This window comes from Panicum virgatum, chromosome 3N (genome assembly GCF_016808335.1).
Source record: "Panicum virgatum strain AP13 chromosome 3N, P.virgatum_v5, whole genome shotgun sequence".
Classification (NCBI taxonomy): domain Eukaryota; kingdom Viridiplantae; phylum Streptophyta; class Magnoliopsida; order Poales; family Poaceae; genus Panicum; species Panicum virgatum.
In genome coordinates this window covers 22,539,294-22,565,964 of record NC_053147.1, presented here as the reverse complement: position 1 = coordinate 22,565,964, position 26,671 = coordinate 22,539,294, and the positions used below count along the sequence as shown (strand labels likewise).

Below are 26,671 nucleotides of genomic sequence, written 5' to 3'. Positions count from 1 at the left end.
TGCCACGTAGCACACCTCGCAGCCTCTGCTCCCTACTCCACACGCCGCCCCGTCTCCCCCGCGTCCTCGGCTGCCTTCGACAACCCATGGGATGAGAGCTCCCTCCTCGCCATGGCCGCCTCCCTCCTGCCCCCGGCCACCCTCGCCAAGCAGTACCCCACCCTCCTCCACCCGTTCGCCGCCAAGCTACACGCCCAGAGGCTGATCTTCAGGTGCGGCGCGACCACCGACGGCACGGACTACAGCTGGGCGTCCTTTCTGGACGAGCTCAAGAGCTCGCTGCAGGTGGGCCCGACCGACACGGTGGGCAGCGACGCCGGCGCGGGCGCCACGCCGGACGACCTCGTGACCTCGCTGCCACTGGACGCCTCCGCCGCCCCGGCCGTCGGAGACGCGACCAATGCCGCCGCCGGCGCGGCGAACGAGCTCCTGGGCGTGGACGCGTCCGGCGCGGCGGCCAGCAGCGACGCGGGCGCGGGCGCCATCCCGGACGGGCTCCTGAGCGCGCTGCACCTGGACGCGTCCAACCCGGCGGTGCGCGCGGCGGGCGGCGCGCTGTCCCGCCTGGACGCGCTCACGGCGGGGCTGTCGGACGCGCAGCGGTGGGCGCTGCTGGGGTTCCTGGGCGTGACGTGGCTGTACCTGACGGCGCGGCCGGGGGTGCTGAGCGGCGCCGTGGACGCCTACGTGCTGGCGCCGCTGCAGCTGGCGCTGGACAGCGCGCTGGGCCGGCGGAGCCTCAAGATGAGCGACTTCGTGGTCGGCGAGCGCATCGGGGAGGGCTCGTTCGGGGTGGTGTTCTTCGGCGCCGTCGTGCCGAAGAACGGCGCCGTGGTGGAGGAGCGGTCGGGCAGGGCCAGGACGAGCCTCCAGAACGACGACAGGTACAAGGAGAAGGTCATCCTCAAGAAGGTAAGCCAAGCAGCGCGACAAGCACGGCTGCGAGATTGCTGTGACGACGAGTGAAATGGAGAGACGCTGATCGGCTGATGTGTGGCTGATCGTGTTCAGATCAAGGTGGGCACGGTGGGGGCCAAGGAGTGCGGCGACTACGAGGAGTGGTTCAACTACCGCGTGGCCAGGGCGGCGCCGGAGACGTGCGCCGACTTCCTCGGGAGCTTCGTCGCCGACAAGACCAAGTCGGAGTTCGTCAGGGGCGGCAAGTGGCTCGTCTGGAAGTTTGAGGTGCGCATTTAGGCCATTGAAGTTGCGAGTTCAGAACTTCTAATCGCAAAAGAATTTGAAATCAGAAACAAAAAACGTAAAAAAACCACTGGCCCATGCAGGTCTCGAACCTGCGACCTTCGCGTTATTAGCACGACGCTCTAACCAACTGAGCTAATAGGCCATTTTGATCTAATAACTGACAGTGAAAGATTCATTATGGTCTTTAATTACGCTCAGGGGGACCGGACGTTGGCGAACTACCTGAACGACCGTGGGTTCCCGTCCAACCTGGAGCAGCTCATGTTCGGGCGCGCGCTGCGTGGGCTGGGCACGCTGGAGCGCGATGCGCTGGTGGTGAAGCAGGTGATGCGGCAGCTGGTCACGTCGCTGAAGCGCATCCACGGCACGGGCATCGTGCACCGCGACATCAAGCCCTCCAATCTCGTCGTCACCCGGCGCGGGCAGGTGAAGCTCATCGACTTCGGCGCCGCCACCGACCTCCGCATCGGCAAGAACTACGTCCCCGACCGCGCCCTGCTCGACCCCGACTACTGCCCGCCCGAGCTCTACGTGCTCCCCGAGGAGACGCCCGAGCCCCCGCCGGAGCCCATCGCCGCCATCCTCTCCCCGATCCTCTGGCAGGTGGGTGGATCGCCGCCGCCGACGATTCTCCCGGCCCCTCGCGCTTTAGTTACCGCTCTGATCAGGCATTGATAAACCTCTTCCGCTTCGTCTCTTGCGCAGCTCAACAACCCGGACCTGTTCGACATGTACTCGGCGGGGATAGTGCTGATGCAGATGGCCATACCGACGCTGCGGACGCAGTCGGGGCTCAAGAACTTCAACAGCGAGCTCAGGTCCGCCGGCTACGACCTCAACAAGTGGCGGCAGAGCACGCGCCGGAGGCCCGACCTGCAGATCCTGGACCTAGACGCCGGCCGAGGCTGGGACCTCGCCACCAAGCTCATCTCGCAGAGGGGCGCCAACGGCGGGGGCAGGCTCTCCGCCGCCGCGGCGCTGAGGCACCCATATTTTCTCCTGGGTGGAGATCAGGCCGCGGCCGTGCTGTCCAAGCTCTCGCTCAGCAAATAGCACCCATCCGTGGATCATGGCTGGGAACGAACGTACAGGCTCGCGCTATACAGATTGGGTGATTGGAATCCTCTGATCGTTTCATCGTTGAGTCCTTGGCATACAGTGATCAGCAATGGCATTGGCATTTTTTTTTGCTGGATGACCACTCATGGGAGGGATCAAGAGGGAGGCATGTGGTCGTAAGTGGCGTTACAATTTTTGTTCTGTATGAATTGCTTGAACAATGTGGTGCAGAGTTTCAGACACTAGCTAACTTTACATTATACTAGACAGAAATCCTACTTCCGCTGGTCAGTTCCTCGAAACTATGAAGATCCCAGAGAGGTCATCGACTGGTTGCCAAATATTCTGAGCTGTTCCCGTTTCAGCCGATCAGGTGTTTGGCCATGCTCGTTCTGATGCTATGCTGACAGACTTAATGGTCATCGGTCATTTCTCCTGGCAGTATGGATCGAACTTCCTCTGGAGATCTTCCTGGTTGCCCCCGACCAGCTTGTCGATCTCCTTCTTGTCTCTCATGAAGATGAACGTTGGAGTTGCTCGTACGTCAAATTGGGTGACCAGTTCCTGGAGAACATGTACTTTTTAAGGTGGCATTTAAAAAAATGAAGAAAGAAATCAATAGGCAAAATTCCGAGTATTCTCGTGTACCGGCAGTTCGTCTACATCAATGGACAAGAAAACAAGATCAGAATGCTTCAAAGAGAGCTCGGCGAATAATGGAGCAGCATTCCTGCACGGTCCGCACCAAGTCGCGCTGAATTTTACCACAACCTGCACACACATGGACATGTCAACATACGTAGTTAACCTGGTGAAAACCTGAAGGGATCGTGAAATGGAGAGCCAAATGCACTGCGAACGCCTCGTATTTTTGCAATCGGGGCATACTCGCTGTGCCCTAATGACACAATGAAGGAGGACCTAGTAATTCACAGCGTTGTGTTCTACTGTTCATCTTGGGTACTTACCGTTTGCCCAAGTTCATTCGCTTCGTCCAATTTCCGTTCCCAACACTTCAGATCTGGTATGATAGTCACTTTCCCGGCGCTGTAGTCCAGATGTTCCTCAGCATCTACAGCACTCTGCAAACAGAACCGTGATAGAAATTTCCTGAATCAGAAACCTACTAAAAAGCTGCAAATGGTTAGTCTTTCGTATGATTGTATATAGGGAAAAGTTCATTTTTCAACCATGAACTATCACGATCGTTTGATTTTGGTCTTTGAACTATAAAACCGAACATCTTATACTTCCAACTGTCAAAACCGTTCGAAAAACAACCCTGACCTCGACCTAAGGCGGTTTTGCTACAGTATAATTTCTGAATTTCTAAAATTTTACACCTCTCTCAATTAAATAATGGAGAAAGCATAGTTAATATTGTCTAAAAAATGTGATATTTTGTTGAGGTACCACAAGAGAAAAAGAATCAATTTCAGCTAGATGTGCTACTTTAGACATAAAGGAATTTGAATTATAAAATTTTAAAAATTGGTAAATTCAAAATTCCTTGAATTTTTAGGCAAGCTAAAGATTTTCTAAAAATGCATTAAAAACATGATAATTCATACCTTTTTATTTAGTTTAATAATATATTTTTTGTTGGTCCAATTTTTTAAAAAATTATTTGAATTCCTTCACAATGCTCAAATTTGAATCAGATTTGATTATTTAAAATTCTAATTTGATAATTTTCTATAGAACTTGGACCAACAAAAAAAATACTTATTAAACTAAATAAAAAAATTTGAATTATCTTGTTTTCAGGCATTTTTAGCAAAGGTTTAACTAGCCTAAAAATTCAAGGAATTTTGATTCCTATCTATTTTTAAAATTTTATAATTCAAATTCCTTTACATCTAATGTCGCACATCTAGCCAAAATAGATTTCTTGTCTCTTTTGGTACCTTCCAGCAAACATCACGATTTTTTAGATAATATAAACTATGCTTTCTCCATTATTTAATTAAGAGGTGTAAATACTAGAAATTCAGAAATTATACTGTAGCAAAAACCACCTTAGGCTGAGCCCAGGGTTGTCTTTCAAACGGTTTCGGCAGTTGAAGGTGTATGATGTCCGATTTCGTAGTTCAAGGATCAAAATCAGACGATACTGATAGTTTAGGGTTGAAAAATGGACTTTCAAACGAGGTGGAACGGCAATGCCTAAAATTGTAATGGGGTAGGAGGAGATGATTTACACTTCCACAGCACCCCATCGGTTCGAGGCAATTTGTCAGGATGTTGATCCGGACCCCTGGATGGAAACAAAAGATTAGAAATGGTGTCAATGTCCCAAGAAAAAAAATATGTTGCAAATGCCATGCGTAGTTGAAGGAAATAGGCTGATCAGACAGCACGAGGCAAGCAAGTCCATGAAATGTTTGTTCGGTCTTAACAGGTTGTTGCAAATATAGAAAAAATCGAGAAGCAAAATAGCTTCATGTAGATGGTAACTAGCACTTCAGCATTTCGATTGATGATAAATTAACGAGACAAAAGGTCACAAATTGATTATCCCAAAGCAATCCGTAAATAAAATAAAACAAGACCGTGAACCGGCACGTACCTCTGCCACAGGCCAAGGAAACGAGAGGAATGCTCGGGTTCACCTCCCAACCGGACTCAATCCGGCAGCCAACGCGGGCGCCGGTTCCCGTTCCCGTTCCCAAGCGCGGCAAGCGAGCTCGCGCGGCGTGCGGTGCTGCGGAGGACGGCACCCCCGGCAGGGGGGCAGGAGGGAGGGGCGGGGGTGGCGCCGGGGCCTAGGGGAGCGAACGAGCCACCGCCATTACCGGGGGCAGCTCCGCGAGAAAACGCCGACCCTGCAGTCCTGTCCTGCTGTGCACAGCCAAAATTAGCTTTTGTCGGATCAGATTGGCTGTGCAGAGCCAGGGCCTCAAAAGAGCGGTAGCCAAAGGACGGGCGCTCTTTCGGCGCAGCCAGGCATGGCCGCCGCTGGCTTCCAGGCAGCCGGCTGGCACGGTGTGTCTAGTTGCGGCGGACCCGCTTGACGTAGCACGGCAGCAGCAGCAGCTGGCGCCTAGCTACCGTGAGGACTGAGGAGCAAGATGGTCAAAACCATGGTAAAGTACACAGTAGGCCTCCACAATTCGATGTACTCGTGATGTTGTAGCCTCTTAAGACGATCCATTCGCATGGCTCCAGCATCTAAGAGACTAAGACCGTATGATTTGAAGATCTACAGTTCATGTGTTCAATACACTACCAGGTTTCAAGCAGACTAAACTTTCAGCAGTCATGAATGAGTTTAGTTTTCGAGGACATTGTGTTGGAACAAGACGCCTGAAAGCTTATCAATAAGAACACGACATGGAACAGCCAACATTCAAAATGGTTAAAATGGACATGCATGACACAGCCAGAGGGAATGAAATAAATGTCTTCGATTAACACTTACCGAATAGCACCGACCCGAAGGAAGGTTTCTCAGCAAGCATAGGTGCATAGCCAAAGCATGTCCGACCATCTCACTATGGATGGCAACGGTGGTAGGCAGACATCGACTACAATACGATCCTAGATGGATTGGGGATACACACAACCAGCGACAAACCGAAGGAAATAATGGCCCACGGGCAATTTCTTGAGACGGCACGAGAACCGTCGCCAATTGAGCTGCCGAGGTGCTTTGTCAGCCCATCGCGTACTTCTGTGTCCAGCTGCGGGCTGTCGACTCGTACTTTGGCCGGTCCGTCTTGTACATGTGGGCAATCTCGGGGACAAGAGGGTCATCCGGGTTGGGGTCAGTCAGCAGGGAGCAGATGGAGAGCAAGACCTGGAACATCCGACATAGCAACACTCTAATAAGCAACAGACCAGATATCATAGCATTTTGTTTCAGGAGTACAATGAGCACAATGCAACAATAACACAACATCTTAATCACCAACATAACCTAATTGTGCAGCTGAATGAAAAAATGCAAGCACATGGATGGATCCAGAAAAGAATAATATCACGTGAAAATCATCGCCCGATTTTTGCAGCAACAGTTGGCATACAGCCAGCAGCCAGCAGCCAGCACAAGAGGAAGGTCCAAATGAATGGAACAAATGCTATAAAATGGGGAACTACTAAGTTCCTATGATCGTATCCATCCCAGTAGCTAACTACTAGAGGTGTCGACTACAAGTATGGTTGACAAACGTACCACGAGTCTCCATTCAAACAACACGAATCATGCAATGCAAGAAGATCCAAGCAATGAAATATGTTAGTAAAATAGCAAACATGATTCTGAAGTTATCCAAGCGGAGATAATTCATAGAAGCATACACTCAAATGACAAAGGCCCTTATATTTTGCAGATATATGGTTAAAGCATGTGCAACATAAGAAATCAAAAAATATTTATCAAGTAAATCAAATGAATAGGGAAAACAACATCAGATTTCCAATTGAATCTGCTATAGAGGCATTACATCAACAGTTAATCCACAATAACAACCTCAACAATGCAGATAATAAAGCTTTCTAGTTCTGAACCTTTGCAGCTATCTATTTCTGTAATAGCGGCTGCGTATTTGTTGCTGCGCATGTCTTGGCATTGCGCGTTGTAAAAGCACATCTTTTCCTACCTATTAATACAAAGATACGCAGCTCTCCTGCGTATTCGAGAAAAAAAAACAATGCAGATAATGACAAAAACAGGACACTAGCACAGGAACAGCAAGGACCAGGAAGTGAATGTTCCAGGTTTCAAGAGGAATGGGCACATATTGAACAATCTAGTGTCATCAGAAATTTAGATTACTCATTTTATATTCATAGAGAAAGAAATGAAAATAAAAAAGTATATGCACATATAGAAGAAAAGATCAGTGTTCAGGATGACCTTAGAAATTGTCAAAGCAGGGCTCCACTGCTCTTTAAGAATGTCAAGGCATATACTTCCATTGCTGTTGATATTTGGATGGAAGACCTTTGTCTTGAATGACACCTAAAATGGACAGGTCAACAAAGATTAATAAACGTGTATAAAGTTAAAACAATAAATCCAAATAAAGCAACCTTCAGATTGGGACGGCTCATGAAGAAGTTTCAGCCATCAAAGGAGGGGGATGCCAATAAAGATTGTTCGTAGGCATGTCAATTGTCAAACACACAATAATCCATGATATTACTAAGATACGTTTATCTTGAAATTCTTAGCATGGAAATGCTTAATTTGAGAGAAGCTGCAAGGAATTTGTGACTTCCTCAGGTGTACTAAATCACTAACGCAGTTCTAAACTACAACTCTGCAAGGATATATTAGCAGGGATACTTCATTCAGAAAAAGGTTGATGAACTACCAGCAAAAAACTAAGGGATGATTTATGTCAGTATTCAGTATAACTATAACCACATTATCAGTTGACCATCAGTAAAAGTACTAACAGAAAGGTAAAGCAATAGGGATAATGTCGAGTGGCCTCTCCCCCAGAATTATAACATTAGCAGGAGAAAAAGGGACGACAGAGAGCTTTCTTTTTCACAAATTTTTACCCAGAAGAAACCTATAGTTATGGTAAAAGGAACCTATACTTATAAAAGGTAATCACATTCAAACTATCCAAGACTGCAAAGCTTGCAAGAGCGCATAATACACAATAACTTAAGAAGATAAAAGAATTTGCAGATAAGATAAACCTGAGTTCTAACCTTTGGTGGTTTGAAGGGGTAGTCTGGCGGGAAATGAATGTTCACTAAGAACACACCACCAGCATAGGGACTGTCTGGCGGTCCCATAATTGTTGCTTGCCAATGAAACATGTCCTCACCAGCAGGGCCTGAACATTGTAAAAGTGAAATTTGCAGTTCATGAGAAGTGATGGAAAGGCATTAGGAAAAAAAAACTGAGCATGCAAAGACTGGCAATATGATACAGGCAAGATGGCATGGCCTGTGCCCAATGGGTTATGTAAATCGGTAAATGTCTGGAAAGATTTGTCATCCACACTTCCACAGTTCCAATAATTACTTGTAATCGTACCTGCACTGCATGATGTGGGGGGATCTTTCTGCAGGTCCTTCAGCTCCTTCAGGATACGCTTCGATGCCATGACGAACTCCTGTTTTTTCATACATTATGCAAAAGGATAAGTTAATAAACATGTAGTACAAAGATTGCAGTCAATCATATCTATTTGTGTATTTGAAAAAGCAGAGATGCAAATGATATACAACAGAGTTTAAATTATGTTAGTAAAATGTTGCAGAGAACTCAGCACATATCGAACCGAAAACTCAGCAAAGTGTGCCATGACAGTCCTGATATTGAACAATTGTGAACCCCATATAGCTGATTCAAGCTTCAGTTTTCTGTTTTGGAAAAAATGCAAATATTCTAGACATACAAAAGAAGTCACCTTAACCCCATATACTTTGATGGTTGCCCAGCTAGCCCCCTAAGCAGGAACATTAGGTTTTCTGCATGCTCGATTTCTAGATATAATATCATTTGGAAGCCAAAATTGTCCAACATTAAGTCCAATCAACATTAGGCAGCAAACCATGATTAAGTTGGTTTGGCTCAATTATCATTCTTAGTCCACTTAGCAACTTAATAACATGCAAATACTAGCAAGTTTAGCCAGCAGATAAATTATTTTTTTTCTTAAAAGAAGGCCACAATGCTTAAGAAGTCTGGATTAGTTTAATATAAGATCTACAGACCAATATACAAATTGTAAGTCTTGCGAGACCCTTGCACATACTCTTACCCTTAAGATAAAACAAATATGATAAGCACTTCTAAACTCTAACATGCATATCAAAGTAAACTCCATGCTAAAGGACTCCAGGTCATATATATGAGTTAAAACAGCCAACAGAACGACTAAAGCTGAACGTTTAGTAACGATGAATGATACAACCCACATTCCATGATGATGAGCCAACCTCTTACTAATTCCAAAATTATCAGCTACAAGCATTCTACCCGGTATGTCAAGCTTACCATCATAACTAACCACACTAGAGTCAGAACAAGATATCAGCCATGTTTCAGAAATGCACGGTCTAAACGCCCACAGGGTCAAGCTAAGCTATCTAAGCTACCGGTAAACACAAAACAAGCTGCGCCAACTTCAAAGTCGGCACCGAGGTGAAACCAGCACAGCACTTTCAGGCATCTCAGAGATCGGCCTGAACCATCAGAGGAACACATCACAGCCTGCACGAGCAAAGGGATCCTACCCAAAATTCTTACAGAAAGCCGACACACAGCAAACAGACGGCCAACTTCATCCATCCAAAACAACCAAAAAGCCCCCAATCTCGCGCAACAGCGGTGAAATTCAGACCACGAGCTCGTAAGATCGAACAACCCGTATCCCAGCACCGATCGGCCAACGTCTCAAGCAGACCAGCACCAAATCCGTCACGGACCGACGCCGCCCACCACGAAACCACAAAGCTACCACACGCCACGACACCTCTGCGCGCTCCAAACCGCAGATCTACCCGAGCCAGCCGCTGCAACCAAAGCGAAGAGAGAAAAAAACACGCAGAAAACTCGAGAAGAAAAAACACGCGCGCCGACGGGACGGATCCGGATCGGGAGGGGCCGGAGCTCACCCGCGCCGATCTGACCAGAGCGGAGGCCGGAAAAAATTCGCCCGAAAAAATTCACGCGGAAAAGCAAAGGCTCCCACCTTTCGCAGGCAGCGAGACGAGAGGTTGGGGACGGCGAGAGAGGAGAGAGAGACGCCTTCTCTCTCTTGTTTTTTCCTCTTGCCCCGCCCCGGGTCCCTCCTCGCTTGTGGTGTGACTGCAGAGTGCCATTGTCACTGCATGTGGGCCCGGACGTCCATCAGGCCCACTCGTCGGCCACTGCAGTCGACTGCAGAGGATCTCATTCCGGGTCCGAGCCGGCGTTTATATATGGCCTGCGGGGTGGGCAGAGAGGGGTGGGAGTGGAACGTTCGTCGTACGTCGCCTGGCCTTCTTTATTTTTTTATTTTCTCCTGATAAGATAAGTAAACAACTCGCCATGATTATTTTTTAAAAAATTTCAAGATTTCTCGTCACATCAAATTTTTGGACACATACATAAAATATTATATATAGTTTAAAAAATAATTAATTGTACAATTTAGCTGTAAATGATGAGATGAATCATTTGAGTCTAATTAGTTTATGATTGGACACTAATTACCAAATAAAAACGAAAGTGCTATAATAACCGAACCTAAAAAATTTTGCAAACTAAACACACCCTCGGTTTAGGTTTTCATTTACCAAGTGAGCTCGCAAAAAAATCCAACAACCAAAGAGAACCTGCTCACAACCAAAGAGAACCTGCTCCTTCCACTGCTGTGATGTAATGGGCCCTAATAAAATTTATTGGTCAAACCGTCAAGAGTTGCAAGCATCAGTCAGCTAGAATCGCATTTACAGGGAAGCGGTCAATACGATACGGGAACCATGAAAGATTTGCTGAATTTTTTTTAGAAATATAACCGAAATTTTTGGATGTTTAACTGCGCATTTCATGAAGTATACACTTCTGCAGTGCGCTGCATTTGTTACTCGTTTGGTAGCTTTGCATCTTAACACTCGAACCATTAAGATGTGGCAGTCGAAAGGTTTGAACTTCTTTCCTTTATTGATGTTTCAATTTCCGAGATTAGATGGAAAATTGCAGCGTGGGTGTTGAAATTCGGTCGTAAAAGGTGGCATCCTTGGATGAGATCACAGGAATGGTACCGTTTCGCAGTCGGTTTAGGCCAGGTCTAACCCATAGTATCTTGGGGTGGTGTCCATGCTGCCATATCACTAAGGTTATGTTTAGTTCCCACCCCGTAAACACAAAAATAAAAAAAATACAAAATTTTGCGAATGAATCTTGCTAATTTGAAGTACTAAATGAAGTCTATTTACAAAACTTTCTATATAGATGAGCTGTAAATCGCGAGACGAATCTAATGAGCCTACTGAATCCATAATTTGTAACAGTGATGCTACAGTAATCAGCCGCTAATTAATGATTAATCATATATTAATTAGCATAATTAGATTCGTTTCGCAATTTACAACACATCTGTGCAAAAAGTTTTGTAAATAAACTTCATTTAGTACTTCAAATTAGTAAGATTCCATCGAAAAAAAATTTGTATTTACATCTCACGCGAACTAAACACGGCCCAAATATCGTGTATAGAAACTACAGCCTCCAACCCATAAATTATCCTTTTCTCTCCCGCTCTTCCATCTTCTTCTCTTTCTCTCGCTTCTCATCTTTCAACAGAGATGTTGCGGCACCACGAGCGGGCGGCGCGCCGCCGGTGGCCACCCGTAGCTATACCCGTACAGGTTACGGAGCGAGCGGCAAGCGACTGCAAGCTGGGTGATTGGGCGTCCTTCCTGTTCTCCCTGACAGCTGCCAGCGTGTGTGTAACGATCCGACCCGGGTAACAGTTAAGATCTACTCTGCACGTTGAGTAAATCACACCTACTAAATAACTCTCTTGCGCTTTCGTCCTCGCTTCGCGCAAAAGGTTGCAACCGGAGTTATTCAACTACCCAGGGCCTGGTATTTAAGCTGGCTCGTCCCTCTCTCAACTTCCAGTCTGGGACTATACTCCCGTCGCTACAGTATTTTTTTTTGTCGCTACAGTAACCCAAGATTCGGCCCGGCCCATCTGGCCCCCGTCGAATCATCGAACCAACTTAAATACCACCAGGATCTCCTCTCTTGGCCACGTCCCATACGTCTAGTGCTAACGGTCCCATGTACCACGTTCGTGCGTCCAGTGCCAACGGTCCTGTGCCACGTCCGTGCGTCCAGTGCCGGCGCATCCTCGATGCCCGCGCATCTGTGCCCACACGCGTCCGCCCACATGCCGGTGGCATCTGCGACCACGCGCCCGTGCTCATGTCCGCGCACTTATGGCCGTATGTGGCGTGAAACCGCGAGAGTCGGCTCTGATACCACTGTAACGGATCCGACCCGGGTAACGGCTAAGATCTACTCTGCACGTTGAGTAAATCACACCTGCTAAATAACTCTCTTGCGCTTTCGTCCTCGCTTCGCGCAAAAGGTTGCAACCAGAGTTATTTAACTACCCAGGGCCTGGTATTTAATCTGGCTCGTCCCTCTCTCAACTTACAGTGGGGGACTATACTCCCGTCGCTACAGTATTTTTCGTCGCTACAGTAGCCGAGCTACAATAACCCGGGATTCGGCCCGGCCCATCTGGCCCGTTCTGTTACAGTGTGGACTGTGGAGAAGACGAGTTGGAGTCCGTAGCCGATGCTGCTCCGCATTCGCGTGAGCTCTTGCTTCCTGTGCTAGTAGATTTGCTTGTGGTGTTAGATTCAGATTGGAATTAGCCTTTCTTTCTTGCTTGCTTTGCTGTAAGGAAGCGATTCTTCAAGATTGCAAGCTCCCAATTACAAATATTTCCATTAGGATTCAAGATGCGTGCTTGAGAAAGATTTAATTTCTAGAGAAACTTAATCAAAGTATTTGATGCTTGCTCAGTCGGTGGTGGGTCTCGTGCGGCCGGCCGCCGGCGAGTCCTCTGCGCGCGCGCCGCGGCAGGGAACGCGTGTAGGGACGAAGGGGTCTCTTTGCGTGTTCGGCCAGCGGCAGGGACCTCAGGTGCGGGCGGCAGCGGGACACCGGCGGGACGACGGCCGGGCGCCGCGCACCAGCAAGACTCCGGAATAAGCGTGCGCGGCAGCGGGAAGGCGTTCCTCTTCCGACTCCGGCAAGATTCGACGGCGAGGTCTGCTGGGTGTGGGTGCGGGCCCCACAGATTGCATTCCGAAGAAACCAGTGTCGCCCCCCAACGCGTTTTCGCCGGTTTCTTCATTCATCGGAGTTCGCACCGACACCGTTTCGTGCATGAGAAACGGTGCTCGGTGCTTCTCTTCCCTCATTAACTTAAGCGCCACCTTAGATGTGGCAGCCTAATTAATTATATGAACACCAACTGAGTTGGAGAGTTGGAAGTAGTTTTAGCCAATACTCCCTCTCCATCCACGTGGATTGTTGGTTTAGAAAATTTCAGATATACTATTAGTACTGGAAAATGACCATATTACTCCTAATTAACTATATCAATTGTGATTGAAGACCGTGTTACTTATTTTATTCTCTATATCCTTAATAAATGGAAATACATTGGAACAAAAAAATAATATCTACTTAAATATTTGATTGGCTACATACCCTTCCCAATGCAAATTCTTTCTTGGTATTTGATATTACTTTAATTAGATAAATTTTACTATAATATAAATCAATAATTTTTACTATTAAATAAAATTTAAAGACTAAATGGACACTTTATGTGATGGAGTAACGGAGAAGAGGTACGCATTTTGGTTTGACTTGGCAAGTTCTTGCGTCTACCGCTACCGTTTCTTTTTTTCTTTTGTTTTTGTTCTTTGTACTGCACACTTTGAAGTTAAGAGAAAGGTACAGGAACAAGCTTCCCTCACAAGTTTTTTTTTCGGACACGAGGGCACATCCCATTCCCATTCAAGAAGGGAAATTCAAATATTTTCTTTGAAGGCAGGGAAATTCAATAGTTGGATACAAAGCAGAAAAGAGAGAGGGAGGGAATACCTATGAAGGTCCTAATCTGAATTTCAGACCAGACCGTTCGACACTAGAAGACACAGGAGGTTCAGGATTCTTCCATCTCCTCGTCGCCCGCTTCATCTGTCAGTTCTTTCTGCGGCTGCGGTAGAGCTCTGGCTCTTGGCGCCTCTTATTGGGGGCATCTATTTCTAGCTCGCGTGAGTGTGAAACAAGCCATCGCAAACGCCCCTCGCCGCACCGCTGGCCACCATTCAGTTGACGGTACTGCCACACCGTCTCATCTCCGCCACAGGTCAAACCGCCAACGACCGCCTCGTCTAGAGCTGGTGGCCATTAGAGCCCAAGAAATCTGAAACCCTAAGCTCCACCTCCTCGACCACCATCTCGACCGCCGCAGGCGGCTCCCCCAATCTCCCACCCCGGCTGACCTCCCCCACCCTTCCACCCCTCACTGTGCGCGCTTGTCTCTAAGAGAAATTCCCGCACTTGCTGGGCCAGTAGATTGAATACAACACCCTATCACCACCTTGATGTCGTCCGCCAACCTCCTGGCTGATACTCTGAACTGTACAGACCTGACCAATATCTTACTATTACTAATTGGAGACTCCTTTGAAGCTTTCATGTGAAGCAACCTAGGATTCTAGGCGAATACCCTTAAAAATAGAGAAAATCTAGAAATTCTCACAAAAATTAGAAACATCCACCCATCAATCCGACAACTCTATCATTATAGTCATTTGATCTGTTATTTTTCCTAATAAATTACCGACCTGTGCCATTATAAAAATAAACTATATATCTAAATTATTCACCTCTGTCGTTATAAGAAAATCTAAAATAACCCCCTAATATTCATGTAAATTGCCACCAATGCCATTATGAAATAATGCAAATAACCCCTGAAATTTGTATATAAATTATACAATTATGATATTATTAAGAGTTAAAGTAACCCCTAAATCTAAATCTAAATTATATAATCATAACAAAATATTAAAGTGCACCGATATAAAATTCTAAATTACTTTTTTCTACTATTATTAATATAATATTTATGTTATTTTTCATATAAAAATACTATCCACGATATGTGTCACCTTGCATTTCATGTATAACGAAAGAGATAAAAATACTAATTCACAAACAAATGGTTCAATTGAATGTATACCAAACACACATGAAGGTGTGATGTAAAATAAAATCTATTGCAGTTAGGTAATGATAAATATGTATTTTAGAGTATGTGTTAGATTATTAAATAGATGAAAGAGGGGGCGAAATATATAACGTTCTAATTATTAGCTATAAGTCTTATTTTTATATTAATTACCCGTGCAAGAGCACGGGTTAATAGGCTAATGATATAAAAGAATAAGCAATATAAAAGAACAAGCGTGCATTATCTCACAAAGAAAAATGGAATAATCTCATCGCTGATCCAGCGCAGGTCTTGCGAAGGAAACGCAAAACTGGATTACCATTATCCACACACGATTAAGAGGCACTAGAACACATGGAGATGAATGGAGTTGATTGCTGACAAAGTAGCTAAAGCGCTGTGGCCTGTGGGCCTGAGAAAGTGGTTGAAATGTCGACATTGTGGACCGTATTAGGATCCGTTCTTCCCAGAAGACCGATAAGGCTGGCGCAAATGTTCTGATCACTGAATTGTCTTCGGTATGTCTTTCTCTCTTTAAAAGCAGCAATTTGGATTTATTTTTCACCGTTGGTACCAATTGTTAATTCGTCCGGGACCGGGTCTCTTACATAAACTGGGTATCATACATGCACCAATCTGCAAGAGATTAAGGGTGTCGGGAAAGTGATTAGCACGGTCATGATTCAGTAGTCAACAGAAGTGGCAAAAACAGAAAGAATGCTCATTGGACAACACAAACTTTAAAGAGTTGTCTCAAACTGAGTCGCAGCACAGTCGACAAATTAACACCCTACGATGATCATCAGTGCACAGAGCTAGAGAAATAACCACCAGTGCTAACATCATGGATGGAACCAAAGAACATGAAACAATTTCACCAAAGAATGATCAGGTACCAACTGCAAACCCACTAAGTGCGGAGCTGTCAAACCTATTTTTTCCAGTAAAGATGCCATGTTATGGCTGCGCTACGGATGAATGATTCAGAAGGCTCCCTCCCTCGGGTTGTCCTCCGGGGAGGTCCTCGTCTCCGAGTAGTTGTTCCGGATCTCCTCGATCCTCCCGACCACCTCCTCCATCCGAGGCCGCTCCTCGGGGGCAACGGCGACGCATGCCATAGCGATCTGGAGCATCTGGACCATCTCGTCCTCGACGTTCGGGTGCCTCAGCAAGTCGACGTCGAAGACCTCCGACGTCCACTCCTCTCGCACCACGGACTGCACCCACCGGGGGAGGTGCTCGATGGAGTCCTCGCGGCCGGGGGATCGCAGAGGGGCTTTACCGGTGAGCATCTCGAGGAGCAGGACGCCGAAGCTGTAGACGTCGGATTTCTGCGTCGGCTTCTTGGTCTCGAGGACCTCAGGTGAGCGGTACCCGACGAGCCGCGGGTGGACGTGGGACGGGGCCATGAGCTGGGCGAGGCCGAACTCGGTGACGCATGCGCTGAGTTCCTGGGAGATGAGGATGTTGCTTGACTTGATGTTCCCGTGGACGAACCTCCCGCCACCCTCGTCGTGAAGATAAGCCATCCCGCGTGCGGTGCCCAGAGCTATTTTCACTCTCGTCTCCCAGTCAAGTGGATTTCTTCCAGAAGCTTTATTCCCTGGGTAATTGTAATCAGCAGTCAGTCTGTTGTCATATAATTTCGCCTCCATACAAATGTGAACAATGAGCAAGTTAGTCAGCCTTTCAGAAAATAAATTAGCGAAATGGCTGAAATGGAAAAGAACCGTGGAAATGCTACTGTTTGAGCCATACTTCAGCCGTCATGTTCAATCTACACAGTTTGCAGGTCATCGCAATTCACTACTAGAGCTACTTGCAACTAGGGGTGGTAATGGGCCATGGCCCTAATGGCCTCTTCACAGCCCAATAAAGCCCTTAAAATTTTTAGTTCAAAAATACATATGTTTAGAGCCTGGCCCTTTTAGGGTCCGATCCTTAGATTTTTTAGTTCAAAATATTGGGCCCTTTACCACCCCTACTTGCAACCCCAGTCCGTGTAATAAGGCTACCCTGAAAGTGCCGGGGTCAGTATTGGTGTGATACCTAAAAGCAGGTAATGGAAAATAAAGGTACTATAGAACCACTGGTATTCTTTTGCACACATTGCAATGGCCAGAAAAGGTAGTGTAGCTCAAAAGCCTAGCTATAAGAGTAGATCTTTCCAGAACAATTCTTGTAATCCCAAGAACAATGAACAAATTAGGGTGTGTTTAGATCTTTTTGGCGTAAATTTTTGGAAGAGAATCTTACTATTTCAGAGCACTAAATAAAAGTCTATTTACAAAACTTTTTGCACGGATGGGTTGTAAATCGCGAGACGAATCTAATGAGCCTAATTAATACATGATTAATTCATAATTAGCGGATGCTTACTGTATCATCAATGTTGCAAATCATGGATTAAGTATGCTCATCAGATTCATCTCGCGATTTACAACCCATCCGTGCAAAAAGTTTTGCAAATAGATTTTATTTAGTACTCCATGCATGTGTCCAAACATTCGATGTGATTCTATTTAGTAGGGAAGCTATATGTTGACTTGACTTGATTTGTAATACTTCAATATGTTTTATCTTCAGAAAGATAAAAACCAAGGGCCGAAAGGCAGTATTACATTCAGAGTCAATATCGATATCTTATTCAAAAAAACAACCATTCTGAGTTTAGTAGCTTATCATAAGCTACAAATTACAGAGATTCAACTATCTATGTATCTACGGAGTTCTACAGAATTAACATAAAGCACCATGCTATGCTAGAATGCAAGTATGCAATCACCACTTGAGCGTTCAAGTGTTGGTTTCTACCTTGTGGTTCTAATTAAGCTTCTACCAATAACGGCATAAAAGAAAAGGTTATGATGCAACCCTCTTGTTTTGTATCACATCACTTGCAATAAAACTATCAAGTATCAAAGTACCGGAATGAACTAGAATATGTTTTACTCAAGCATCGGACCTGACCAAGCACCCGTTACAGCTACCAACATTTTCAAGTTGAAGTAAGCTAATAGCTTTAGATTTCATTAGTACAAAAAAAGGTTCAAAATATCATTCTGACAGGTAGTATAAAATGTAATATGGTTCAAATAGATATTCAAAGTGAAGGACGTACCATGCAAAGCAGCACAAAGGCTACCCAATGGGACATAATCATACACCAAGAGCTTCTCATCCTTAGAGTAATAGTAAGCACGCAATGGGATGGTGTTCTGATGCTGGCAAACTTTGCCAATTAGCTCCATCTGCTGTTCGAACTCCTTCTTTCCTGCCACCACTTCCTTCAGTCTCTTAACCACTACTGTAGTGCCATCCTCAAGAACAGCTTTGTAGGTAGTCCCATAACTTCCTTTTCCAAGGACTTCAGCCGAAGCCCTCAACAAATCCTCCAAGTCGAAATTATATGAACATCCCTCAAAGAAAAACAATTTATTCCTCTCTGCTTCTTGAATGCCGCTGCTGTATTCTGCCTTGGATTTTTCTGCCCTTCCGCCAGCACTAGCCTTTCCTTTGGATGAAGATGATCCCGCACCAGGTTCTGTGTCTTTCTTTCTTTTGAAGATGCATACCAAGAGGATGATAATCAAAAGCAGTACTATGGCCCCTACTCCAGCAGCTATTGCAATGATGACACCACGGCTGAGCCTTTTCCATATGCTTCTTTGGCCATTTTGGGGTGATGGTGATATTGGAGAAGGTGCGGTTCCTGGACATGGTTCCAATGGAAATCCACATAGAAAGGCATTTCCCAAGAAAGAACTAGCTGGGAACTTCTGCAGGGAAGGTGGTATAGGTCCACTGAGGTTATTGTTACTCAAATCCAAATGTCTCAATTTGGGGAGGTGAAGGTCAGGGATGGGTCCAGAAAGAGAGTTGTTTTGGAGAAGCAATGCAGTCAGTCCACTGATATCTTGCACTTTCAACGGGATTTCTCCATTGAAGGAATTATATGACAGGTCTAAGAATGTTAGGCTGGAAGATAGTGTGCTTGGTATAATTCCGGACAAGTTATTGTGCTGAAGATAAAGGGAGTGCAGAGAAGGAATGGATGCTATGTCAGGTGGGAGATTAATAGTGAGACGATTTGACCTAAGGCTCAACACCTCTAGTGCATCAAGCTTGCCAAGTGTGCCCCCAGGGATAGGACCAAATAGCCCTATTGCAGGTAGTCGCACTTCACATACACGCTTACCATTGGGTGTGCAAGTAATTCCAACCCAGGATGTGCATAATTGGGTTGTGGAGGTCCAGTTGAGCTTTCGGCCATGAGGCAGTGATGCAGCAAACGCAAGAAGGGCCTGCTTATCGGAGTTCAGGTCAGCACCTCTGGCACAAGGAATGTGCGTAAAGAAAAGAGCAGCAGAAAGAATAGCTATAAGCCTCAGATGCCACATTGTTAGGAATGGCTGGAAAAAAAAAGGGAAACTGCAGTTATAATCCAAGAGTCTCCATCAGTGCATCACTCCTGCCACATGAAAGGGTGACAAGAGTCAACAATACATGAATAGCGATTCACATTTTTAGAGCCAAGAGAACAGTATAAAAAATCAGTTTACAAGTAGAAAAAAAGGTAGAAAGGCAAAGGAATTTGTATAGCGAAAATAATAATTGCATTTTTCCAAAGGATACTCACGCCTTTTTCATAGGGACATTTGCATGGTCTTAACCAAGCGAGCAGCTACTGAAAATATATGCCCTGAGAGATCTTGAAGAAAACGGAGGAGCAACTCTTTTCATCAATGATCAATATATGACGCAAGCACGTAAACCACCAAATATAATCCAAGAAATATCCTTTCATCAGTTAATAGCTTACGAGAGGCATTCCCGCTGCTTAAGTTTTTAAATGTCAAAACCAGGTATGTTTTTCCATCATTAAATATCAGATTCTGGTTCTGCTAAAGGATAATAGTAAATATGCTTAATAGAATGTCTACCGTGAATAATGGGACTAATAGGTTTTAGACCTAAAATTTATGGATCTGGTGTATATGTTCCAGTTGAAACGGGATGAGCAGGTTACATAATCTAAGATACAAAAAAATCACCATTCTTTGGAATCAACACTGCCCTCACTGTCTTACATCATAATGAAGAACCTATATTTTGCACCATAGCTATTAGCTAATTTGCATCACTGACACAGAAATCTGGTATGGGCTCTCTGCTGAGATAATGACAGAGTGCTGTCCACATTGATATTTCAAGGGGACCATAAGATTCCTCAACTGCCACACAGCAACCCTCCCTCTAAAATAGTAAAATGAAATGAAAACAGAATGACGCATCCTGTCTTCTCTTTAGCCACAACCGAAAGGCCCGACCTAAACAAATCTTCTGGTTTTATCTCAAGCCTTGTGAAAAGGACAGCTAGGATCATGTGCCACATAAAAAAAACAACATATCTTTTAGCAAGTAGCCATCACTCTTTTAGCCTTTTCCGCGAAGGATAACTCCACTGTGTTAACAAAATAGCCACCGCACCTAAACAAATGGCGCCCAGTCATAACCAGAACAGACACAAGGGTGGTGACAAAACACTAACCCTGTATAGGACTTCTAAAGAGCAGGCACAGCACGTTGGAGGACTCCCTTGCACATGTGTAACTTGCACAAAAGCAGCATTACAGAGCACCTAACCTAGACCCAGTTACTACACCTAATGCCCTTGTTTTCTCATGGACCAAATGCTTTGGAAAAAGGCGTCAGCACGAAACCAAAAGTCCAGCATGTAAAGCAGGTGGTCTCAGATGCACGAAACCAAAGGGAAGAGGGCTTGACAGGCAGCGTGGGGCTCTGATCATTAATGGGGGCGACCATGGGCAGCACGGCGCCACGGCACGCCTAGGAGGGATCTGAGGTCAGGCTCCACACCATAGGACAAATGCAAGACAAGAGGCATCACTATCTCAACACGCCATAGGACAACTGAAACAGTAGATGTACCAGTAGGATTACTAAGAGTTACTCTTAAATAAAGGTTATTGAGAGTTCACATTTCCTACCACTCCCCCTGGTGCATCAAGCTTGGGAGTAGGGAATTCCCCATGTCACTGTTGCTGCAAGTTGCAGTCCAGTAATGCATGCCTGACCTGCTCCATTGCATGATTTTCAAGCTCTTGTTTGTTTATTCAGTAGTTGCAGGTTTCTTACACTAAGGAAGTACAAATCATTAGTTCAGTACCACTTTGTTTTTGTCTAAAAAAATAAATATTGCTTCACTACCACACCAATAAACGCAAGGTAACAGTGGACTGTTGGCTTGTAGAGATTCGAAGTGCTCAACTCCTCCCATACAGCTGCTAACAAAAGCGCAATTCCAGTGCATTCTCTTTCCCCTTTTCTAAAGACAAAGAAAAAGGCACGCACTCATCGACCAAACAAATGTGTTTCAAGGAAAAGCGGAGCGCGATTTGCTTTCGTGCAACAGTAGCCTGGTGAGCCGAGTGCAAGGAACGGAATACTACGTTACACCTACACATCGTTTTCGCGCAGTACGCAGTACAACTGTACTGAAAGAACTCTGACTTACGCCGTACCTCGCAAGCCGCAAGAAGCCATCCCGTCCCGGGGTCGGAACCCCGGAAGCCCGGAGGCGAGCTCCATGTTCGCGCCGCGCGGTGTGCGCCTCCCCGGTGGCGGCGAGCCGGCGACCCAGGACGCGAAAGGAGCCAGAGGAGGTGGCGCCGGGGGGGGGGGGGGGGGGGGGGGGGGGGGAGAGAATTCTGACCCTCGCGGCGTCTCCGAGAGAAAGAGAGCGCGACCGAGAACGAAACAACCAAGCGCCGTCTCGGGGTCGCCGCCGCCCAGCCTCAGGACCGGGCCTTGCGGTCACCGCCCAGGGCCAGCCGCCGCTCCAGGGAGACAGCCCGATCCGCGGCGGGAACTGCCGGCATTCCACCGCGGCGGCCCACCGGACGCCACCGTCCTCCTCCTCCTCCTCCTCCCCCTCACCCTCACGGCCGGCGAGCGCGCGCCGAGCGAGGCAGCAGCTGGATTGAGGCCCTTTCTCCCTCCCCCTCCTCCCCGCCCGCCTCCGCGTCTCTCTCTCTCTCTCGTTGCAGTTGCGAGCGGACGCAGGCAGCCAGTGATGCTGAAGCCGCGGGAGGAGCGCGCGCCGTGTGCGGGGTGCGCGCGCCCGTGCAAGCCCCGCGGTGCGCAAGGGGAGCTTGGGGGGGGGGGAGCCCACAAAGCAACTCCTATATTCTAATCATACCGTTTCTTCGCGATATTAATTTTGTTTGAGGCTTGTAACATAATGATAATGCGTATTATAACAGTATAAATATTATATGATTTTTTAAATTCAAAAATGATAAATAAATAGTTAGTTAATGAGTGATAGTATATAGGAGGAATACATATAGGGGGAATGGTTGGGAAGAAAGAGTTATAGGAGGAGGAATTTTTTTAAAAAAGATAATAAAATATAGTAAATAGTATGTTTGGGGAGAGTTGGAGAGGGAGAATGATCGGAGATAAGTGGTCTGTTCCTGCCGGTGCGACGGGTTCCCTCGTCCTGGAGGGGAGCTCAAAAGCGAGTGACGGATCTGCCCCTGGCCCCACCGCGCAGCGTGAGTGCACAGGGGTGTCCTTAGGCCCACCGGGCAGTGGCTGCGAGGATACGGAGGTTCGCTCGGTGTCTCTGACATGCGGGCCCAACAGAAGGAGACTGGTGGCGGTGGCTGCTGGATGCTCCTCGTGGGCTGGCTTCTGGCAGCTGGGCTGAAAATTGCTCGTTAGGCTCTCCGCAGTGGGCTACTGCATCCCACTCTGTACCGGGATGGAGTACCGCTTTAGCGAAAAAATCCCCGCAGCGGGGTGCTGTAATCCACTCTCTATGATTCAGGGTGCCCCTCCGCTCGCTATTTCCAGAGCAAGAAGCGGACGTACTGCACCTGCCACCGTGGCGAGGGGCCGTTGCTCCCCCTCCTCCTCCTGCGCCGGGCAGCGCTCCGACGCCGTCGCCGTCCGCGCTCGCCCGCCCGCCTGCTGCGCCGTCGTCCGCGCCCGCACGGCCGTCGTGCACGCCACCGCACCTCCGCGCCGGCCCCGCCGCGCCCTCCGCCGCCCAGACCTGCTTGCCGCGAAGCCGCTGGATCCGTTCCGCTGGGGAGGAGGGAGGAGCACTGGCCTAGCCGGGCCGTGGCCGTCCGAGCCGGAGCGCCGGGAGGGAGGGAGCCGCAAAGGGAGGAGAGCCGGGCCGTGGCTCCCTATGGCGCGGCCGGAGGTCGAGGTCGGCGAGCTCGACACTGCCGAGCTCACGACAGAGGTGTGCGCGGTCCCCGCGAGGGGGCGCGTCGAGGCGAGGGACTCGCGAGGAGGTGGCGTGCACGAGCCGGCCCGCCGAGCGAGGAGGCGTTCCGTCCCGGCCCGTCGCGCGTCCGCCATGGCCACCACGAGGGAGGAGGGAGAAGAGCTGGCGAGGGAGGGGGAGGAAGGGGATGCCGTCGGGGAGGGGGCGGACGCGGGCGCCGCCATGCCGCGCGCGCGTCTCCCGGCGGGGAGGGAGAGGACGCGGGCGCCACCAGGCGCGTCCACGGCAAGCCGCCCCGCCGTGGACGCAACGACCCGGTGCCGAGCAGGGGAGGGGTGCAGGGGAGGCGCCGTGGAGAGATGGGGAAGGAGGGAGGAGGCCAGGAGGGGAGGGACGCCGCGCGGAAGGGGCCTGCTCCGCCGCCGGCCGGGTTCGCCAGGGGGGCAGGGGCCCCTGCTCCGCCGCGATGTCGCCGGGGGCGCCGAGGTCCATATACGGTGGCGCTGCTCGCTCGCCTGCGGGCCGCTGCGGCGCCGAGCTCGCCCGCGCGAGGGGACGGGGCGGCGAGCTCGGGGGGCCGCCAGCTCCGGGGCCTCGGCTCCATGGGCGGTGACGAGCAGGGCCGGTGCAGGGGAGGGCGGGGCAGCGGGAGCAGGAGAGGAGCCCGGTGCCGTCTCGCGGGCCCGCCGTCGTGCCGTCATGCCGCCGCGAGGAGGGAGAGAGGGAGAGGGAGGGAGGATGGAAGAGGGAAGAGGAAGGGGCGGCGGGCGCCATGGCCTCCGCGAGCTCGAGCCGGGCCATGGCCGCCGGGCCGCCGAGCTCGAGGCGGCCCATAGCCACCGCGCCAGGGAAGAAGGGCGCCGGGGAGGAGGGGCCGCCGGGAGGGGAGGGGCGCGGCGCCCACCCAAGGCCGCGGCGGCGCGGAGCTGAGGCCGGAGGAGTGGCCCGACGCGCCGCCGCCCGTCGTGTCACCGGCGCAGGGAGGGAGGAGAACGGAGGAGGGAGGGAGGAGGAGGTGGACGGCGGCGGAGGCCGGAGGAGGTGGCCGGCGGTGGTGGTCGGGGGAGAAGGGGCGCGGTGGCGGAGGGAGAGAGAGGGGCCGCGGGGGGAGAGAGAGTGGGGAGGGAGGTGTTAAGAAAGGAAAAATAATTATGACATGTGGGCCCCACTCGTGGTAGTTGGTATAGAGTAGAAATTTAGAGGGTGAATGAACGCGGAGAAACTGAATATAGAGAGGAGAATCTTGATGACCAAGTAGAAATATTCCTTTTAGAGAGTGAATTTAGAGAGTGACGAGTGCGGAGAGCCTTACAACTGTACCGTGTTATGCATACTACTAGCAGTAACTCCTAGTGGTACATTTATTAACCTCATGTACTGTTGTCTGATGCTTGGGATGCAAACAACGGACAGATAGAAAGGAACAGAACGTAGCTGGTATCACTGAAACTGACCACTGGCCGTCGTTCGTTCCCAACCTCCTGCTCCGCTGCCGCTGAACACGCATGTGTAGTTGGGAGACATTAAAAAAAAATGAACGTGGGCGGTGTGAATGTGCGATAGCACAACTCATGGCATTATTTGGGTTAGCAGTTTTTCCAGCGACTAAGTGAGTTAGGCTCTGTTTAAATCACTTTGTATTTTGGATTTTTGGAAGAGAATTTTCAATATTTGAAGTATTAAATATAGACTAATTACAAAACTAATTATAGATATCGTCTGTAAACTACGAGACGAATCTAATGAGCCTAACTAATCCATCATCAGAGCATGTTTACTATAACATTACTGTAGCAATTTAGTGTCTAATCATGTCTTAATTAGGCTCATTAGATTCGTCTCGCGATTTGTGTGATGCGATTTATTTTTCGACTACATTTAATACATCATGTATGTGATTTATAAAAAAATTACATTTTGAGTTTTGTGACCTAGGCCTCAACAGGGCAGCCCGTCGTGTGTCCCAACTGCCATGGATGGAGAGAGCGATGCATCGAGCTTGCGATTTGCGAACGATGTAGCCACCACTGCTACCGGAGCAAGCATGCATGCATGATTCAGTAATGCGTGCTGCTGGTCAGCAGCACATGGAAGTGACGACGGACACCCATGAGTAGTCCATCACACCAACCTTTTTTTTCCCCGATCCTGCTGGTGCAGTGGTGCGGAGCTCTTTGCCGCTTGCTGTGCTCTGGCTACTTTGTTGCTACTTTTTTCTTTTATGCGTAGGCATGCCCGTCGACCAGAGAAGAAAAACGGTTCTCTTATATTAAATCAGCACCAACCACTTGTTCTCTCATAACAAATCAGCACCGGCCCAGCATGAGCACCGCTTGTCATTTAAGTAAGAAGAAACAGACCGCTCCACGGAAAAGCCCTATCGCTTCTGCCCTCCACTGCCGCCGCCTACGCCGCCAGGGCTCGGTCCCCTTTCCTTCTTTGAAGCGTCCCCTCATAAGAGAAGACTTAAATGTGTTACAAACATCAGTTCCAGGAGGCTGATGACACACTTATTACATCAGATGGTTCATTGCAGTACAACTCTACGCGGTAGTGAGCAGAGAAGCGCCACTATCGCAAGGATTACAATCCACACACACGCAATGATATTAAATACAAAAAGAAAGTCATCAGAGTCTTGCGTCATGCAGTATCTCATGCGGGTGACCCTAATCCACAGGCAAGGCTGGGTACAGGACGGTACCCTACTCAACGTCGTCAGGTACAAAGTCTGGATCTTCTTCTGTAAAAATAAAGATTGGGGTGAGTACAAACGTACTCAGCAAGTCCAACCACATCCACGGAGGGGGTATAAATAGAGTATAATGCACAGCGTAATTCAAGGATAAGGTTAAGGCTTACTTTTACGGAAAGCAATATTTTATGCAATGGTTCATTTGAAAGAAAATATTTCCAAAACCAGTTTTCTTGTACCGAGTAACACGAAGGGTTGATCCACACAGGATCCAAGTTTTAAGACTGCTACCGGACTCCTCATCCGCCGTAGCACACGGCACAACTACTGGACACATTTCCAAAACAACTCACGTCACCCCGTCCCAGAATAAACACTAATTATGTGACCACACCGTAACTCGCCCAGTACCGTGGGCACGACTATTCGAATAGATTCTTAACTCTGCAGAGGTGTGCAACTTTTCCCACAAGCGGGGTACCGCAACTCGATCACCTTAGTGTCGGTGCAGATCCCAACAAAGCCATTACCCACCTTAGCTAGACCTGACTAGCCATCACGGGATGCACCAAGGGGTTAACGACCTATCACAGAGGTTCTAACCGGGGCATAAGTCACACAGAGCTAATCTCTTCTCCTTGATCACATGTTGCTCTCAGCTCTCCTAATGGCTATCATACTAACTAGTGGGGTTTATGCTAAGCCGTTGCCCATTCAACGATCGAG

General features: G+C 48.1%; 4 protein-coding genes and 1 non-coding gene across 6 annotated transcripts; 1 reads left to right on the top strand and 4 right to left on the bottom strand.

Annotated features, from left to right (window-relative positions):
• The first annotated feature begins 8 nt into the window (after positions 1 to 8).
• On the top strand, positions 9 to 2,567 carry LOC120665138 (serine/threonine-protein kinase STN8, chloroplastic-like). The gene is made up of 4 exons (XM_039944595.1): positions 9 to 912; positions 1,012 to 1,185; positions 1,405 to 1,809; positions 1,912 to 2,567. Exons 1-4 carry the CDS (start codon positions 112 to 114, stop codon positions 2,257 to 2,259), a joined length of 1,728 nt encoding a protein of 575 aa, XP_039800529.1. The 5' UTR covers positions 9 to 111; the 3' UTR covers positions 2,260 to 2,567.
• Positions 1,275 to 1,348, bottom strand: TRNAI-AAU. Its single transcript has one exon. It is a non-coding gene; the product is annotated as a tRNA-Ile (tRNA).
• On the bottom strand, positions 2,387 to 5,144 carry LOC120665142 (thioredoxin H5-like). Its single transcript, XM_039944602.1, has 5 exons — positions 4,835 to 5,144; positions 4,467 to 4,522; positions 3,234 to 3,347; positions 2,914 to 3,036; positions 2,387 to 2,829 (listed from the first exon to the last, which is right to left on the bottom strand). Exons 2-5 carry the CDS (start codon positions 4,482 to 4,484, stop codon positions 2,692 to 2,694), a joined length of 393 nt encoding a protein of 130 aa, XP_039800536.1. The 5' UTR covers positions 4,485 to 4,522; positions 4,835 to 5,144; the 3' UTR covers positions 2,387 to 2,691.
• A 508-nt stretch (positions 5,145 to 5,652) lies between these two features.
• Positions 5,653 to 10,129, bottom strand: LOC120665141 (ubiquitin-conjugating enzyme E2 11-like). Of its 2 annotated transcripts, none has more exons than XM_039944599.1 (5): positions 9,927 to 10,129; positions 8,264 to 8,342; positions 7,933 to 8,060; positions 7,124 to 7,228; positions 5,653 to 6,064 (listed from the first exon to the last, which is right to left on the bottom strand). In XM_039944599.1, exons 2-5 carry the CDS (start codon positions 8,331 to 8,333, stop codon positions 5,921 to 5,923), a joined length of 447 nt encoding a protein of 148 aa, XP_039800533.1. In that variant the 5' UTR covers positions 8,334 to 8,342; positions 9,927 to 10,129; the 3' UTR covers positions 5,653 to 5,920. The 2 variants fall into 2 exon arrangements, with proteins under 2 accessions (XP_039800533.1, XP_039800535.1); XM_039944601.1 differs by having other exon boundaries at positions 9,850 to 10,051.
• Positions 10,130 to 15,687: 5,558 nt separating this feature from the next.
• On the bottom strand, positions 15,688 to 21,694 carry LOC120665137 (probable inactive receptor kinase At5g58300). The gene is made up of 3 exons (XM_039944594.1): positions 21,533 to 21,694; positions 18,109 to 19,458; positions 15,688 to 16,590 (listed from the first exon to the last, which is right to left on the bottom strand). The coding sequence occupies exons 2-3, from the start codon at positions 19,385 to 19,387 to the stop codon at positions 15,971 to 15,973; spliced, it is 1,899 nt and encodes a 632-aa protein (XP_039800528.1). The 5' UTR covers positions 19,388 to 19,458; positions 21,533 to 21,694; the 3' UTR covers positions 15,688 to 15,970.
• Positions 21,695 to 26,671: the final 4,977 nt, after the last annotated feature.